Source organism: Chiloscyllium plagiosum, unplaced genomic scaffold (assembly GCF_037043375.1).
Source record: "Chiloscyllium plagiosum isolate Xiang-an unplaced genomic scaffold, Cpla_swu_hap1 HiC_scaffold_18, whole genome shotgun sequence".
Lineage (NCBI taxonomy): Eukaryota > Metazoa > Chordata > Chondrichthyes > Orectolobiformes > Hemiscylliidae > Chiloscyllium > Chiloscyllium plagiosum.
Window position 1 is genome coordinate 76,241,093 of NW_028270156.1, and position 19,236 is coordinate 76,260,328.

The following is a 19,236-nucleotide window of genomic DNA, read 5'->3' on the forward strand; positions in this document are numbered from 1 at the left end:
TATCACTAGTATCCTCAACTATCCTCAGACTGGAGATGAAGAGGGACACCGTTCAACTGGGACAATACATCCATCCTAGGATAGGCTGAACAAAGACAACCATGGGAATTCCTACCTGGCATTCAAATGGTAGCTCCATCAACAAACACATGGATTTCGACCCCATTTAATAATGTCACAGAAACAGAATTGGAAGTGATATCACCAACCACAATAGACCAAAACACATAAATAGAAAGCGGGACAGAATACCAGGCTCACTGATGATGTTACCTAGCATGGTGACAAAATGTCTGAGAACAAACCTATAGCTCAGCAAGCAAACTTACAACCAGAACCACAATCTTAGCTACAAATCTCTTTATTCCCTTACTGATTAAAAATCTGCCCATCACAATCTTTGACCCAGCTCCTATAGCCCCCTCTTCAGTAAAGAATTTCATTGGTACACTATCCTCTGAGAAAAGAAATTCTTCCTCCTTTCTGTCTTAAATGTGAAAAACCTCATTGTGAGATCATACCCTCTGGTCTTTGACTGTGCCACAAGGGGAACCAACCTTTCTGCACCTGCCCTGACAAGACCTTTAAGTATGTGGCATTTTTCAATAAGGTTATTGCTCATTCTTCTAAACTTCCAAGTCCCCTGTGTTACATCTTTCTGCAATCTTTGTCCATTTAAATAATATTCAACTTTTCTATTCTTCCTGCCAAAGTGCATAACTTCACATTTTCCCCATTCTATTCCATTTGACAAGTTTTGTCCACTTGCTTAACCTGTCTACATCCCTCTGCAGACTCTTCAAGTCATACTCAGAAGTTGCCTTTCCACCTATTTTTGTGGCATCTGCAAACCTGGCTATGGCTTTCCTCATCTAAGTCATTAATATATATTATAAATAGTTGTTGCCTAGCACTGATCCCTGTGCCATTCTACTAGTTGCTACCCTGAAAGTGCTTCATCTCAGCTCTCCGTCCTCTATCAATAAGCGAATCCTCTATCCATACTAATGTACTACCTCCAACTCTATGGCTCTTATCCCATTTAGTTACCTAACATGTGGAACCTTATCAAATACCTTCTGAAAAACATTCTCTGCTTTCCCTTTAATTATTCTACTTGTTGAATAATATGTACTCTCAAAGCATTCTAATAAATTAGTCAGACATGATCTCTCCTCAAGCCATGTTGTCTGTCTGATGATACTATGTATTTCTAGATGCTTGTTATTACATTCTTTATAATAGACTCTAAATATTTCCCAATAACAGATGTTAAATTAACTGGCCTATAGTGAATAAAAATGGATATTGCTGGAAAAAGTCCAGTGACATTTCTTCAGAACAGATGGTAGCTAGGACAAAGTGATATCTAAGCTGAAGACAGGAGAGGATGGATGGAAGAAAGAGAAAATGATAGGTGGAGATGGAGCCCAGAGAAAGAGAAATATTGTTAGGCAGACAAATGGATGGATAATAGAAAGCCAGGGAGAAAGAATAACTGTTTATAGGGACCATAAGTAGATGACAATGAGCGGGCTGTGAAAATAGCAGCCCAGTGATGATAGGACAGAGGCTGTGGTGGTGGGTAAAGGAATGAAGATATTCAGGTTGCAGAGTTCCCAAGCAGAAAGTTAGGTGTTGTTCTTCTAGTTTATGCTGAGCTTCGCTGGAGCATTGTCACAAGCCCGAGACAGAGATATTGGCTAGGAAACAAGGTCGTGTTTCAAAATGGCAGCCAACCAGAAGCTCAGTCATTTTTGCAGACAGAACGTGGGTATTTTGCAAAATGTATTTTGACTCCCCAATGTCGAGAGGACCACATTGTGAGCAGTTAATACAGAAGACTAGATTGAATAACGTGCGTAAATCACTGCTTCACCTGGATGGTATGTTTGGGGCCTTGGATAGTGAGGAAGAAGGAACAGGTAAAACATCTTCTGTGATTTCATGGGTAGATGATGTGGAGAGGTGGAGTGATGTTGGGGAGTGGAGCAGTAGTAGACCAGGGTGCCCTGGAGGAAACGGTCCCTGAAGAATACTGACAAGGGAGGGGAGGGGAATATGTGTCTGGTGGTGCATCGTATTGGAGGTGGCTGAAATGAACATAGAACAGTGCAGCACTGCAAATGCCTTTCGGACCACATACATCTGTGCTGACCATGAGGCCATTCCAACTTAATCCTGTCTCGCAGCACATGGTCCATAACCTTCTATTTCTTGCCTGTTCATGTGTCTCTAACTGCCTTTTAAACATTGCTATCACATCTGCTTCTACCATCTCTGCTGGCAGCACATTCCAGGCACCTACCACGCTCTGTATAAAAATACTTGCCAGTCACATCTCGTTTAAACTCCGTCCCCTCACTATAAACCTTTCCCTGATAGTATTTGATATTTCTACCCTGGGATATAAATTCCAACTATCCATGATTTTCAGAATTTTATGTACTTCTATCAGTTTGTTTCCCAGCCTCTGATTCTCTAGAGAAAACAATCCAAGTTTGTCCAACCTTTCCTTACAGCTGATACACCCATCCAGGAAACATCCTGTTAAATCTCTTTTGTACCTTCTCTAAAGTCTCCAATCCTTCCTTTAGTGTGGCAACCAGAAATGGCAGCTTATAATCCTTTGGATATGGATGTCAGTTGGCAACAAGTTGAGGACGGGGAGAGACTCTATGTGTTGTGGAAGGGAAGAAAAGGGGAGAGAACAGAAGTACAGGAAATGTGTTGGACATGGCTTTGAGGTGTGTCAACCACAGTGGATGGGACTCATCATTTGAGGAAAAGGATGGACATTTCTGAGGCCACCCTGTAGAAGGTAGCATCATCAGAACAGGTGCAGTGGAAATAGATAATCAAGAGAATGGAATTGAGTCTTTACGGGCAGCTTTGGAAGTTGGGTGGGTTTATAGTGGATATCAGTGGGTAGCCTATCCTCAGAAGTAGAGACAGAAATGTCATGGAAGGGAAGAATTAGAGATGTACTAGGTGAAGGTGAAGGCAAGGTGTAAATTTGAAGTGAAATTGATAAACCTTTCCAATTCCAATGACAGAAGGAAGCAGCAGCAATGATATCATCAATGTATTGAAAAAATGTTGTAGGGAGGAACCCGAATATGATTGGAACAAGGAATGCTCCATGTACATAAAGTACAAGCAGAGCTCGGATTCATGAGCGTACCTATGGCTACACCTTTGATCTGAAGAAAGTGAGGGGAGTTCAAGGAGTTGTTCAAAGTGAGAAGAAGCTCTGCAAGGTGGAGGAGTGTGGTGGTAGATGGGATGGTTCAGGTCTTTTTTTCAGTAAGAGGAGGAGAGTCTTAGCACCATCCTGAGAGGGAATAGACATGTAAAGTAACTTGACATCCATGGTGAAGAGGAGTACGCTGGTACCCATGAACTGAAATTCTGAAACTGACATAAAGCAACAGAAGAGGTTACCACTCTTTATCTCCTTCCCTTCTTAAGATGTTACATTGAATTGTTTTCCAATCCTCTGGAATTTCTCCCAGAATCTAAGGACTCTTGGAAGGCTACAACAAGTTCATCCACTATTTCTGTAGCTACTTTCTTTAATGTCCTGGGATGCATCCAATCAGGTCCAGGAAACTATCGATCTTTAGCCCAGTTAGTTTCTCTCGTGATAGTTATTATATTTATTTCCTCTCCTCCTTTTGTGCCTTAATTATTTAGTAATTTTGGAATGCTGTTAGTGTCTTCTATTGTGAAGACTGATGGAAAGTATTTATTTAACATTACAAACATACCTTGAAATATTCATTTGGTTGAATGGTGGAATGGCAGGGCGCAAAATCTCCTCCAGGTTCTTTTAAAAGTGAACACCAGTACTCAGCATAGTTTTCTGCAAAATAATTTTAGATATGAATTAAAATTTTTCACGAGTTCCTTACAGAAGAATACCCTGCATACCCAGTCACATTGACATAACTCACATATTCTAAGGGTTATAGAGTCATCCTAGTAGACCTTTTCTGAACCCTTTCCAGCTTAGTGACACCCTTCCTACATCAGGGTGAGAAAACTGCACACAGTATTCCACAGCAGGCCTCACCAACATCCTGCACAGCCACAACATGACATCCCAACTCCTGTATACAAAGGTCCAAGCAATGAAGGCATGTGTGCTAAATGCCTTCTTAACCACCCTGTTAACCAAATTTCAAAGAATTATGTACCTGAACCCCCAGATTCCTTTGTTCTTGAACAATACTGGAGCCTGAAGTTTGCTGTCCAAATTCAAAGATAATAAAATCTTATGGGAGGATGATGGGTTCACTTTTATGACAGAAAAACTGAAACTTACATGAAGTAGAAGTAGCTCAGAAATACCTAACACCTTTTTCTCCATCAGAAGAAATGGACAAAAAGAAGATGCAGAAATATAAAGTTTTGCCCTTAAATTATTCTTGTCAATACAGCCTGAATTTGTTTCTTTTTGCTCTTACTGTTTTCCACACTGATAGTGCAAGGGTTTTCCAGACGATCTGTTTTATCCACACATTTCCGCTGGGCTTTCCATGTATTTGCAAAGGATGCAGCTGTTCCCTCAATTATGCCATCACTTGCCTTGAAATCATCATACAGAATATCATTAAAATTCCCACAGAAACCTAGCAGAAATAAAATACGATTAAGTTCAGTGTAAGAATTTGTGTACATCCTTAAAAAGAAAATAAAATCACAAGCATAATGATGTAATGTAGCATTAGAACACATGAAACTAGAGAAAAAATGACAACAGAAAGAGTTTACATAGAACAAGGAAAGGACTGAGTTAAGAGTTAATGTTTAATTGGGATCTTATGAAGAGGCTATTTGATAAAATTCCTCACAAAAGACTGTGAGCTAACATTGAAATCTATAGAAATTGAAGGTAAGTAAGTGACCTGGTTAAGAAATTTGCCCGAAACGTTGATTTTACTGCTCCTCGGATGCTGCCTGAACTGCTGTGTTTTTCCAGCACCACTAATCCAGAATAAGAAATTGGCTGATTGGAAGGAGAGGCAAAAGCAAAAAATATGGGAAGGGTGTGACCAGTGATGCCTCATGTTGGTTCTTCAACAATTGACAGTATTTACGAATAACTTATACAAAGGGTTGGAAGTGTACATATTCAAATTTGCAAGTGATAAAATTATACAGTATTGTAAGCAATATAAGTAGAAACATGATATTAGCAATGCATTATTAATCATACTCTGTATGTGCGAGGATTCTGGTCCTATCACCCCCTGCAAATGATGAAATTCGCGAGTGTGGCAGTTATTACAAATACAGGTTAAAAAAGGTTAAAAATTACAAAAACACGAGATTGTCCGCAGATGCTGAATTTCGTTGTTACTTTTTGGTGAGTTAAGATTTCATGGTTACAGAGGATTTACTGTATACCGTATTACTATTACTTAATTGGTTATCTTAATGTGCAAAATTGTGTCACCTGGGGAAGAAATAAGGTAGATACAAAGAAAACATTTCTGCTCATTGTGGAGTCTATAACTAGGGAAACGTAGACTCAGAATTAGAGCAAAAGTAAAATGAGGAAACACTACTACACATAAAAGTTGGCAGAAGTTTGAAACTCTCTTCCTCAAAAAATAACTTATACTAAATCATTTGTTAAACTGAAATTTATAGTTTTATTCAGCATAGGTATTAAGGAATAGAGAGCAAAGATAAACTTATGGAGTTAGATTCCAGATCACTGAGGGACTAAATGGTCAATCCTATTCCTGTGATATTTTGAACCAAGAATTGCTTCTATTTGATTTATCTCTGACTATAGGTCACTTGAAATGACTATGACAAATTCAAGTATACAATACTTACCGCATGTTTTCCCTTTGTATGATTGGTCTAGTGTTATGTAGACTTGCATTAGAGGAATTAGTTGGACTTGCAGCTGCAGGCCAAACCGGGTCTCTAACAGGATGTGGAATGTTGATGGTTGGAAAACAGTATAATTTGCTGCAAAAAAATTGAATATTTATTTAGCTCCTGCCTTTTGTAACAGATGCCACTGAGTAGCCTACCCCTACCAACCCAATTTGATATCAAGTTAACAGAACAAAAACAAATAATTGCAAATACTGCAAATCAGAAATATGAACAGAAATTGCGAGAAAAATTCAGCAAGTCTGGCAGCATCTGTGGACACAAAGCAGAGTTAACATATTGGGTAGAGTGACCCTTCCTCAGAACAAGTTTGAAACTCTGCTTTCCCTCCACAGATGCTGCTAGACCTGCTGAATTTTTCCAGCAATTTCTGTTTTTGATATCAACTTACATGCAAGGAAGCAACTGACCACTCCAAATATTTACTCTTATTCATTTAAGCTGGTATCCAATAGATTGCATTTCCCAGTGCAACTTTAGTATTTTCACAGATATGTCTGAACGGTTTGGGGAAATGTGTTTGTGTAACACTGTTTGAAGCAGTTTACATTGATTCCCCGTGGACACCATGGACCACTCAGTTCATCCAACTTTCTTCAATGAGGTATCCCACACACGTTGTGCAGTTCGTGTCTGCAGCACTATTTGTCCTCAGGAATTGATGGAAAACTCCAGAAGCAATATTTAAACAACATTCTTCCTTTAATTTAATTTGTGACATCATATTACAAAAGAAAAGATTAACTTTCAAAGGTTCAGTTTTTATCTTAACATTTAAAATAATTTAGAACATGTTTGGGATGACCTGTGGCTTTGAGACAATGAAGTAATTTAGATTGATTCTGAAGTACTAACCAATACTTTGCCTTTCATTCAACGTCCCCAACAAGGGGATTACAAAAACAGTGTGTAAATGTGCTTCAAAATCCAATATAATTCTCATGCATTCAAATTGATTACTTTTAATGATTCCTGAAGAAGGGCTTATGCCCGAGACATCGATTCTCCTGTTCCTTGGATGCTGCCTGACCTGCTGCGCTTTTCCAGCAACACATTTTCAGCGCTACTTTTAATGACACACAGTTTGGCTAATCCTTGGCACACAAATTTAAGGAAGGACTTATAAAGCTGTTTTCATTTTCAATATATATCCATTAGAGACACATGAATGTACACAAAGATGTGAATTTACAAAGTCTGTAAGAAAGGAGGTTAGGACCTCAAAATCTAGCAAACTTTGAGTAAGTAAAGGGCATACATTTAAGCTTGTTCCTTTTGCTTTCAGGCCTAAGGAGAGTTAGAACAATCTCTCTGAGTGTTGTTGCACATAAAGGGCAGCGAATTAAATCAATTAAGTTAAGTGGTTGAGCCTGGTTCCCGAGACAGAGCAGGCCTACAGTACAAAAGCAAGGCCTAAGGTGCTCCCAGTCGGATTGTGAATGGCAGAAATGAAAATGCTGGGACTGGTGCAAAGTGTAGTATTTAGGGAAGTGGAAGAGGGTGGCATTGTTGTGTTTTGTTTTGACTATTTTTGAGATAGATTGTTTGCGGCTGAAGTGCTGCTGGAAGGTCTCAGTGTGGGCCGAGGTGAATAGTGAGCTTTGATGAGCAGGGTAAGCAGCAACAATGTAAGAGAAGGTAAGACCTCTTTTTTTTCCCCAAGTCTGCTAGTTATTAAAGGGACAGAGAAGGCAGTTAGTGAAACAGTATGTCCTCGTGTCAGATGTGGGAGTTTCGGGAGAAGTTGAGTATCCCTGGTGACTATATCAACAGGAAGTGTCCAGCTGCAGCTCCTCTCAGACTGTATGGAGTGGCAGTTGGGAGTACTAAGGAGCATACAAAAGGCAGAAAGTGATAGATAGTAGCTTCTGCGAGATGGTCACGGTGCAGGTTCAGTGTTCACCGGGAGAGGTAGACAGATAGTGCAGGAATCTTTTGTGGCTGTTCCCCCTCTCCAAACAAGTATACTGTTGTGGTGGGATAGCTTTTCATGGGAAAACAGCAGCAGCAGTCAGGTCTTTGGCACGATAACTGACTCTATTGTAAATCAGGGTATGGCAAAGTTCAAGAGGGCAATTGTGATAGAAGACTCTTTAGTCAGGGGCACAGACAGGTGTTTGAGGCTGTGAGTGAGACTTCAGGATGGTTGTTGCCTCCCTAGTGCCAGAGTCAAGAACATCTGAGTGGTTTCTTCACATTCTCAAAGGGAAGCATGAGCAGCCAGAGGTCATTGCTCACTTTGGTACTTAAGATATAAATAGGAAAAGGGATAAAATCCTGCAGAGTAAATATAGGGAGTTAGGCAGGAAGTTAAAAAGCAAGACCTCAAAGTAGTATTCTCTGGATGATTTCCGGTGCCATATGCTAGTGATAATAGAATTATAAACATAGGGCAGATGAATACATGACTGAGGAGCTGGTGCAGAAGGCAGGGATTCAGATTTTTGTATCATTAGATTCTCTTCAGGACGGAGGTGACTTGTGCAAGAGGGATGGGTTGCAGCTGAATTGGAGGAGGACCAATATGCTGACTGGGAAATTTGCTAGAGCTACTTGGGAGGGTTTAAACTGGTCTAGCCAGGGAGTTGGACCCTAAACAGTAGTGAGACACGAGAGGGTTGAGACTAGTGGAGATGTCAGAGAGCAGGTTCAATAGTCAAGGCAGGCAAGAACACAGCAGAGAACAAAGAAAGACTGATGAATTAAACCGCATTTATTTCTGTGCAAGAGGTCTGACAAGTAAGGCAGATGAACTCCAGGCATGGATGGGAACATGGGACCAGAATATAATTGCTACTACAGAAACATGGCTGAAGGTGGGACAGGACTGGCAGCTCAGTGTTCTGAGGTACAGATCCTATAGGAAGGACAGAAGGCGAGGCAAGAGAGGATGGGGAATGGCGTTTTTTTACTATCATGGGAGTACTTAAAGAGGATATTCTTGAGGGATCATCCAGTGAAGCTGGATGGAAATGAAATATATGGGTGGAAATGAAATATAAATGGGTGATCACTTTGGGATTGAACTAATACAGGTAGCTCTACTACAACACAGATTTCATCAATGTAAATTCTCTACAGCACGATTGACAAATTGGGAACACTTTTTAAAGTGTGAACTCATAACATTTGTAAACACAATTACATCGCCAATACCTTAAGCACTGTTTCTAAAGTACAATTTCTTTTCTATAAATGGGGTTGCACAAGAACTCAATCATCGCGTTATAGAAGAATTGAATGTAGTAGGGTATTTTAAGTTTCAAAGCAGTCTGGGAATGAAATTGGCTTGGATGGGAGGAATTTAAGTCTGTTCATAGAAACTTTCTCAATTAATGTGTAGATGACCCTTCTAGAGAAAGGGTAAAACTGGCCTGCATCTTGGGAAATAAGGCAAGGCAAGTGACTGAAGTGTTCGTGAGGAAGCACTTTGGGACCAGTGACCATACTTCCAGTAGTTTTAAAACAAATATGCAAAAGGATAGGTCTGGTCCACAAGTTAAAGTTCTGAACTGGGACAAGGCTAATTTTGATGATATTAGACAGGAACTTTCATAAGTTGATTGGGGGAGGCTGTTCACAGGTAAAAGGACTTCTGGAAAGTGGGAGGCTTTCAAAAGTGACATGAGAGTTCAAGGCCAGCTTGTTCCTCTTAGTGTGAATGTAAGGCTAGGAGGAATAGGGAGCACTCAATGACTAGAGATTTGAGGCACTGGTTAAGAAAAAGGAGGAACGTGTCAGGAATAGGCAGCCAGGATCCCTTGAGTATAAGGCTTGTACCAGTACACTTAAGAGGGAAATCACAGGGCAGAAAGGGGACATGGAATAACTTTGGCGGTGAAGATAAAGGAGAATCGAAAGAGATTTACAAGTATATTAAGGACAAAATAGGAACTACGAATACACATGTTTTGTGCTATACAGGCAGATTGCACCATACAAAGTGCAGAAGGGTAGCAGTGCAGAATACAGTATTATAGCTGCAGGAAAAGTGCACAGAAAGATCAGAATTAACATTTGAGAGGTTTTGAAAGTCTGATAACAGAGAGGAAGAAGCTGTTTCTGAATCTATTCTAACGTTACTCAAACCTTAATATCTTCTGCTGAATGGAAGAGGGTGGAAGAGATTATAACTGGGTTGGTGGGGTCTTTGATTAAGTTGGTTGCTTTTCTGAGGCAGCGGGAAGTATAGGCAAATGGAAGTTTGGTTTATATGATGGGATGGGCTGTGTTCACAACTCTGCTGCTTGTGATCTTGGGAAGAGCAGTTGCCATACTACACAGCAATGCATCCAGATAGAAAGCATCTATAAAAATTGGTAAGAGTCTTTGTGGACATGCCAAATTTCCTTAGCCTTCTGAGAAATTAGGACTTTGTTGTGCTTTCTTGACCATCGTGTCGACATAAGTGGACCTGGACAAATTGCTGATGATCATCATTCCCAGGAACTTGACGCTCTCAACCATTTCCACCTCAGTACCAAAGATGCAGACAAGGGCATGCCCTCCATTCCACTTTATGAAGTCAATGACTTTGTTTTGCTGCCATAGATGGCAAGCTTACCGTGCCACTAAGGACTCAATATCTTTCCTGTATTCTGTTTCGTTGTTTGAGATCTGACCTACAACAGTGGGGTTGTCAGTGAACTTGTAAATGAAGTTGGTACAGAATTTAGCAGAGTGTATAAAGAGTATAGTAGGGGGCTGAGTATGCTACTTTGCAGAGCACAGGTGTTGAGAATTATAGTCGAGGAAATGTTGTCACCTATTCTCACTGATGCATTCTATAGATCAGGAAGTAGAGGATCCAGTTACAGACAGGGGACGTGAAACCTAGGTCTGAGTTTAGATGAGTTTGTTTGAAAATATGGTATTGAAGGTAGAACTGTGGTCAATAAGTAGTATCCTGACAATAGGCATCCTTATTATCCAGCTGTTCTGGGGATAAGTGTAGGGCCAGGGAGATGGTGTCTGCTGTGGAGCTGTTGGACCTGTAGGCGAATTGCAAAGAACATAGTGCAGTTTGGTAGGCTGCAGTTTAGATTAGATTAGATTACATTACAGTGTGGAAACAGGCCCTTCGGCCCAACAAGTCCACACCGACCCGCCGAAGCGAAACCCACCCATACCCCTACATTTACCCCTTACCTAACACTACGGGCAATTTAGCATGGCCAATTCACCTGACCCTGCACATCTTTGGACTGTGGGAGGAAACCGGAGCACCCGGAGGAAACCCACGCAGACACGGGGAGAACGGGCAAACTCCACACAGTCAGTCGCCTGAGGCAGGAATTGAACCCAGGTCTCAGGCTCTGTGAGGCAGCAGTGCTAACCACTGGGCCACCGTGCCGCCCACAGTTGATGTGAGCCTTGACTGATCTATTAAAGCACTTCATAATTATGGAGATCAGACTCATAGGGTGATAGTAATTGAGGTAACTGTATGTTTTCATTTGATACTGTGATGATGATCTACTTTTTGAAGCAGATCAATGAAGTTGCCTGTGTGAAGCCACAGAAGATGGGTGAGATCCTATATGAAGATAGTGGCGGAGTGAGTAAGCTGAGCCCACAGCTCACCCATTCCCATCAGCTTCCTTTCTCTTTTTATTTCCATTTTACTTTTGTTCATTTTCTTTTTTTATCCTGTTTACTCTGTTTTTTTCTATAAAGCCTGAAAGTGGCAGGTGAAGGAACAGGCCTCTGGCTGCAGCAGCCATACCAGGATGAGCTAGACACTGCTTCCCGTCAGTGTGGGCTCTACCAATGAGTAAGGAACAGGTTCTTGGCTGAATCCCCTGGCCTGAACTTAAAGGCTGAGCTGAGGCTTCAGGTCCACAGCTCGGCCCAGGTGTCTGAAGGAGCAGAACTATTGGCAAAAGGGACACATGGCAGATCAGTGGCAGTGTGAGGAACGTGTGGCTTATCCTGGCCCAGTGTGGTAGTCTAGGCTGAGTGTGGCAGTCTTTGGTGAAGGTTTATGGTCCAGTGTTCCAGCGTGGTGTACTTGTCCCAGAATAGCGGTTTCATCCTGACTGTGTCTTCAGGGTGTTCAGTCATTCCTCAATCGGCTTTCCCTGAATCTAATAGGTGTTAACTGAACTGTGATTAATTTTACATTACTATTATTATGATGATGATGAATGACTTCGGTCATTAATATGCACTGTGGTGTGGCAGCTTATAAAACCTTTCACTTATTTTACATATAAAAGTATACTTGACAATAAATTTCTATTCTATTCTTAAGTATTTCTCATTAGCATTTACCATGTGAAAAAACCTGGAAACTAAGCAACTCTGGGGAAATAAATAGTGATGTCTAGTAAACAGTCCACGTTACTGAACAAGAAATGCTGGAGTTCTTAAAACGCATAAAGGTAGATAAATCCGAGGGATCTAATCAAATGTATCCCAGGACATTATGTGAAGCTAGGGAGAAATTGAAGGACCCCTAGTGAAGTTATTTGTATATTGTGATGTGCCAGAAGACTGGAAGGTGGCTTATGTTGGGACATTATTTAAGAAAACCTGCAAGGAAAAGCCAAAGAATTATAGACTCATGAGTCTAACATCAGTATTGGATAAGTTGTTGGAGGGGATTCTGAGAGACAAGATCTACATATATTCGGAAAAGCAAGGACTGATTAGGGATGGTCAACACAGCTTTGTGCGTGGGAAACTGTGTCTCAAATTTGAGTTTTTTTTTTGAAGATGTGATCAAGAAGATAGATGAAGGCAGAGTGGTAGATGTTGCCTACATGGACTTTTGCAAGGCCCTTAACAAGATTCTGCATAATAGACTAGTTAGTAAGGTAGGCAAAAGTGAGTACTGCAGATGCTGAAGATTAGAGTCATAAGTGTGGTGCTGAAAAAGCACAGTGGGCCAGGCAGTCTTCGAGGAGCAGGAAAATCAATGTTTCGGGCAAAAGCCCTTCATCAGGAATCAGCCCTCCGTCGATTATCCTGCTCCTAGGATGCTGCCACATCTTCTGTGCTTTTCCAGCACCATACTCTTGGACTCTAGTTAGTAAGATTACATGGAATCCAGGGAGAGCTAACTAATTGGATACAAAATTGGCTTGCCAGTAGGAGACAGATGATGATAGTAGAAGATTGTTATTCAGTCTGGAGGCTTATGACCAGCAGTGTACTGCAAGGATTGGTGCTGGGTCCATTGCTGTTGTCATTTATCTAGATGCTTTGAATGAGAATACATGAGGCGGATGACATCAAAATGAAAGTATAGTAGACAGGAAAGAAGGTTATTTGAGATTTCAAAGCGATTTTGATCAACTGGCCTAGTGGGGCAAGGAATGGCAGATGGAGTTTAATTTGGATAAATGTGAGGTGTTGCATTTTCGTAAGACTTGCAGAGTTAATTGTGGGGCCCTGGGAAGTGTTGTCGAACAGAACCTAGGGTTTCAGGTACATGGTTCTGTGAAAATGGCATAACAGGTAGTCAGGGTGGTGACGAAGGTGTTTGGCATATTTGCCTTCATTGGTCAGAGCATTGAGTACAGGAGTTGGAATATCATATTACAATGTACAAGACACTGGTAAGGCCATATTTGGAGTACTGCATATAATCCTGGTTGTCCTGCTGTTAGGAAGGATGTTATTAACCTGGAAAGGGTACAAAAAAGATTTACAAGGATGTTACCGAGACTGAAGGTTTGAGTTAGAAGGAGAGTTTGGTCATTTTTTTCCTGAAGCTTAGGAGGATGAGGAGTGAATAGCCAAAGTCTTATTCCCAGGTAGGGGAGTTCAAAACTGGAGGTTTAAGGTGAGATGAGGAAAGACTTAGAAGCGACCTGAGGGTCAATTGTTTCATACATGGAATGGGTTGTTGGAGGAGGTTGTAGAGGTGGATACAATTACAACAATTAAAAGACATTTGAGGTCAGGAATGAGACAAGTTTATAGGGATATGGGGCAGTTGCAGGTGAATGGGACTAGTTCATTTCCAGAAACCTGATCATGATGTGAAGGTACCAGTGTTGGGCTGGGGTGAAAAAAGTCAGAAGTCTCACAACACCAGGTTATCATCAAAGAAGCAGCACTTCAAAAGCTTGGAATTTAAATAAACCTGTTGGACTATCACCTGGACTCATGTGACTTCTGATCTTGGAAACCTTATTGACATGGATGAGTAAGACCAAAGGGCCTGTTTGTCCTAAATGACTCAATGGCTATATCGATGATAAATGACCATTTAAAATTTATACAATGAAACAAAGAACTATGGATGTTTGTGATCTGAAACAAACTGGTAGAGAAATTCAGCAGGACTAGCAGCATTTGTGGTGAAAAAAAATGTTGATGTTTTGGGTTGGTCACTAGGCTCGAAATATTAATTTTGTTTTCTGAGATGCTGCCAGACCTGTTAAACTTAAAAATGATCTTGCTGATTATATTGGTAGAGTCATGTGAATCCCTTACTTTTGTGTTACGAGGAGTGGGAGGAAATACATGTGGAAAGCTTTACTCTGTTCCTTCATGCATTCATAGTTTTGTAATCATGATTCATCTCTCTGGAACATTTTGGCTCTTTTTGTGAAAAACGAGAGACTATAAGTCTGAGAATGTGAAACTTATTATAATCTATAAAAAAAACTGTATTATGATCCCCTGGCCACACTGCTATTTGAATATAGATTGAATTGTCAGCTAGTACGTGGAAAACACAAGGTTAGCTTTTGGAGTGTGATTAATGGCACTGATGAAATCTCTGCGTCATCCTGTATGAAATTTGAAAGGAGAACTGATAAAATTAGTTAAATTGTAGAACAGCCCATCTCTGCGAAAAATAAATAACAATATTGTTGCTGTATTGAATTCATTGTATTCAAAATAATTCAACTTTCGATGTTTGTCAAAACACTTCTTATTCTTTCTCAGTAGTAGCAAATCAAATCAACCTCGTTAACAATTCATAAACTTCAGCTTTTTCCATAGAATCCCTACAGTGTGGAAACAGGCCCAACAAGTCCACACCGACCCTCTGAGGAGCAACCCACCTCACCACTCCACACCTACCCTGACCAATGCACCCAACCTACACATCCCTGAACACTGTGGGCAATTTAGCTTGGCCAATTCACCTAACCTGCACATCTTTGGATTGTAGGAGGAAACCAGAGCACCCGGAGGAAACCATTGCAGACACAGGGAGAATGGGTAAACTCCATGCAGACTGTCACACGAGGCTGGAATCGAACCCAGGTCCCTGGTGCTGTGAGACAGTAGTGCTAACCATTGAGCCACCATGCAGCTTCTTAATGGACATTATGATGCACTTGGGCAAAGTGCATAGAATATCTTGGTTATATTTTGCAAATTCAACTTTTTAATCCCATGTTTTTGTATGTCAAGAGATTCGTAAAAGCCATCATTATTAGGCAATCAGTAGAACATGCTGGATTAGAAAACTCTCAATACTTAATTGAGGTTTTGTGATGCATTGAGCAGCAAATCTAAGCTATCATTTCAAGTGCTCCTTGATGGCCAAGATAAGATCCTATACCAGAATTTAGCAAATAATATTACAGCACATGGAATTGGTGGTGATGATATACTAGAATAAGCTGAGAATTGGTTAACAGACAGAAAATGGAGAATATGAATAAACTGGATATTCTCAGAATAGCAGGCTCATGAAAAGCAGGTCATGTTTAACTAATCTATTGGAATTCTATGAGACGTTACGAGTGCGGTGGACAACAGACACCCAGTAGATGTGGTGTATCCAGATTTCCAAAAGGCGAGGTGTTGCACAAAAGGCTGCTGCTTAAGATAAATGTGCACAACATTTCAGACAATGTATCAACATGACAGAGTATTGGTTTACTAACAGGAAGTAAAGAGTGGGAATAAATTAGTGCTTTACTGGTTGGCAATCAATGACTGGTGGAGTGCCTCAGGGATCAGTGTTGGGACCGTAATTGTTTACAATTCACATAGATGATTTGGAGTTGGGGACCACAACTCCAATTGGACCACATGTAGTGTGTTAAAGTTTGCAGATGACACTAGGATGAATGGTAGAGCAAAGTATGCAGAGGACTCTGAATGTTTGTAGAGGGATATAGATAGTTTAGATGAGTGGGCAAAGGTCTGGCACATGAATGTTGATAAACATGAAGTCATCCATTTTGGTAGGAGGAACAGTAAAAAGTACTATTAATTAAATGGTAAAAATTACAGCATGCTGCTATGCAGCGGGACCTGGGTGTCCTTGTACATGAATTGCAGAAGGTTGGTTTGCAGGTGCAACAGATAAATTAGGAAGGCAAATGGAATTTTGTCCTTTATTGCTAGAAGAATTGAGTTTAAAAGCAGGGAGGTTATGTTACAGCTGTACAGTGTACTGGTGAGGCCATACCAGGAGTACTGTGTGCAGTTTTGGTCTCCTTACTCGAGAAAGGATGTACTGGCACTGGAAGGGTGCAGAGGAAGTTCACTAGGTTGATTCCAGAGATGGGAGGGTTGATTTATGAGGAGAGACTGAGTAGACTGGGATTATAATTGTTGGAGTTTGGAAGAATGAGGGGCAATCTTATAGAAACACATAAAATTATGAAGTGAAAAGATAAGTTCGAAACAGGGAGGATGTTTTTCAAATAAGTATGCTGTTTGAAATGTAGGAGGTGGATGTAGGGGGTGATGGATTCTCAGGAGAATTTAGCATGAATAGCCAATTTTCTGGTATTGAGACTGGCTCTAATGTAGTGAGATATACGTCGGGTTCCAAGCGATCGATTGTGTTAGGGGACTCAGTGGTCTGAGGTACTCAGAGAGGGTACAGAATGTTCTCAAGAGGGAGAGGGGCCACCAGGAGGTCATTGTATACATTGGAGCCAATGACAGAGGAATAAAAAGGTTGAGATTCTGAAGGAAGATTACAGAGAATTAGGTAGGAATTTAAAAAGGAGGTCCTCAAGAGTAGTAATATCTGGATTACTCCTGGTGCTACGAGCTAGTGAGGGCAGGAATATGAGGATAGAGCAGATGAATGCATGGCTGAAGAACTAGTGTACGGGACAAGGATTCACATTTTTAGATCATTGGAATCTCTTTTGGGGTAGAAGTGACCTGTACAAAAAGGACGGATTGCACCTATATTGGAAGGGGACTAATATACTGGCAGGGAGATTTCCTTGAGCTGCTCGGGAGGATTAAAACTAGTTGGGGGATCGGACCCAGGGAGATAATGAGGAAAGATTTAAATCTGAAACTGGTACAATTGAGAACAAAGGCGAATCAAACAGGGCAGGTAGGGACAAAACAGAAAACAAGGTAGGAGTGATAAATTAAACTGCATTTATTTCAGTGCAAGAGGCCAAACAGGGAAGGCAGATGAACTCAGGGCATGGTTAGGAACATGGAATTGGGATATCATAGCAATTACAGAAACATGGTTCAGGGATGGGCAGGACTGGCAGCCTAATGTTCCCGGATACAAATGCCACAGGAAAGACAGAAGGGAGGCAAGAGAATAGGGGGAGTGGCATTTTTGATAAGGGATAGCATTACAGCTGTACTTAGGGAGGATATTCCCAGAAATACATCCAGGGAAGTTATTTGGGTGGAACTGAGAAATAAGAAAGGGATGATCACCTTATTGGGATTGTATTATAGATCCCCTAATAGTCAGAGGGAAATTGAGAAACAAATTTGTAAGAAGATCTCAGTTATCTGTAATAGTAATAGGGTGGTTATGGTAGGGGATTTTAACTTTCCAAACATAGACTGGGACTGCTATAGTGTTAAGGGTTTAGATGGAGAGGAATTTGTTTACTGTGTACAAGAAAATTTTCTGATTCAATATGTGGATGTACCTACTAGAGAAGGTGAAAAACTGGACCTACTCTTGGGAAATAAGGTAGGACAGGTGACTGAAGTGTCAGTGGGGGAGCACTTTGGGGCCAGCGACCATAATTCTATTCGTTTTAAAATAGTGATGGAAAAGGATAGACCAGATCTAAAAGTTGAAGTTCTAAATTGGAAGAAAGCCAATTTTGACGGTATTAGGCAAGAACTTCAAAAGCTGATTGGGGGCAGATGTTTGCAGGTAAAGGGACTGCTGAAAAATGGGAAGCCTTCAGAAATGAGATAACGAGAGTCCAGAGACAGTATATTCCTGTTAGGGTGCAAGGAAAGGCTGCTAGACGTAGGGAATGCTGGATAACTAAAGAAATTGAGGGTTTGGTTAAGAAAAAGAAGGAAGCATATGTCAGATATGGACAGGATAGATCGAATGAATCCTTAGAAGAATTTAAAGGCAGTAGGAGAAACTTAAGAGAGAAATCAGGAGGGCAAAAATGGGACATGAGATAGCTTTAGCAAATAGAGTTAAGGAGAATCCAAAGCCTTTTTACAAATACATTAAGGACAAAAGTGTAACTAAGGAGAGAATAGGACCCCTCAAAAATCATCAAGGCGGCTTTTGTGTGGAGCTGCAGGAGATGGGGCAGATACTAAATGAGTATTTTGCATCAGTGTTTACTGTGGAAAAGGGCATGGAAGATATTGAATGTAGGGAAATTGATGGTGACAACTTGAAAAATGTCCATATTACAGAGGAGGTTGTCTTGAAACGGGTAAAGGTGGATAAATCCCTAGGACCTGATCAGGCGTATCCTAGATCTCTGTGGGAAGCTGGGGAAGTGATTGCTGGGCCTCTTACTGAGTTATTTGTATCATCGATAGTCACAGGTGAGGTGCCGGAAGACTGGAGGTTGGCTAACATGGTGCCACTGTTTAAGAAAGGGGGTAAGAACAGCCAGGGAACTATACACCAGTGAGCCTGACATCGATGGTGGGCAAGTTGTTGGAAGGAATCTGAGGGACAGAATGTACTTGTATTTGGAAAGGCAAGGACTAATTAGGGATAGTCAATATGGCTTTGTGTGTGGGAAATTGTGTCTCACAAACTTGATTGAGTTTTTTGAAGAAGCAACAAAGAGGACTGATGAGGGCAGAACGGTAGTTGTGTTCTATATGGACTTCAGTAAGGCATTCGACAAGGTTCCTCATGGGATACTGATTAGCAAGGTTAGATCTCATGGAATATAGGGAGAACTAGTCATTTGGATACAGAACTGGCTCAAAGGTAAAAGACAGAGGGTGGTGGTGGAGGGTTGTTTTTCAGACTGGAGGCCTGTGACCAGTGGAGTGCCACAAGGATCGGTGCTGAGTCCACAATTTTTTATCATTTATGTAAATGATTTGAATGTGAGCATAAGAGGTATGGTTAGTAGGTTTGCTGATAATACCAAAATTGGAGGTGTAGTGGACAGCAAAGAAGGTTACCTC

The 19,236-nt window shown here is 40.9% G+C and overlaps 1 protein-coding gene across 1 annotated transcript in view; it reads right to left on the reverse strand.

Annotated features, from left to right (window-relative positions):
• Positions 1 to 19,236, reverse strand: part of LOC122557980 (uncharacterized) — a 188,680-nt gene that overhangs the window by 113,863 nt on the left and 55,581 nt on the right. The window contains exons 12-14 of the mRNA XM_087996203.1: positions 5,851 to 5,988; positions 4,470 to 4,634; positions 3,771 to 3,865 (exon numbers count right to left, since the gene is read on the reverse strand). Coding sequence (XP_087852329.1) covers positions 3,771 to 3,865; positions 4,470 to 4,634; positions 5,851 to 5,988 — 398 coding nt within the window. The remainder of the gene's footprint in view (positions 1 to 3,770; positions 3,866 to 4,469; positions 4,635 to 5,850; positions 5,989 to 19,236) is intronic.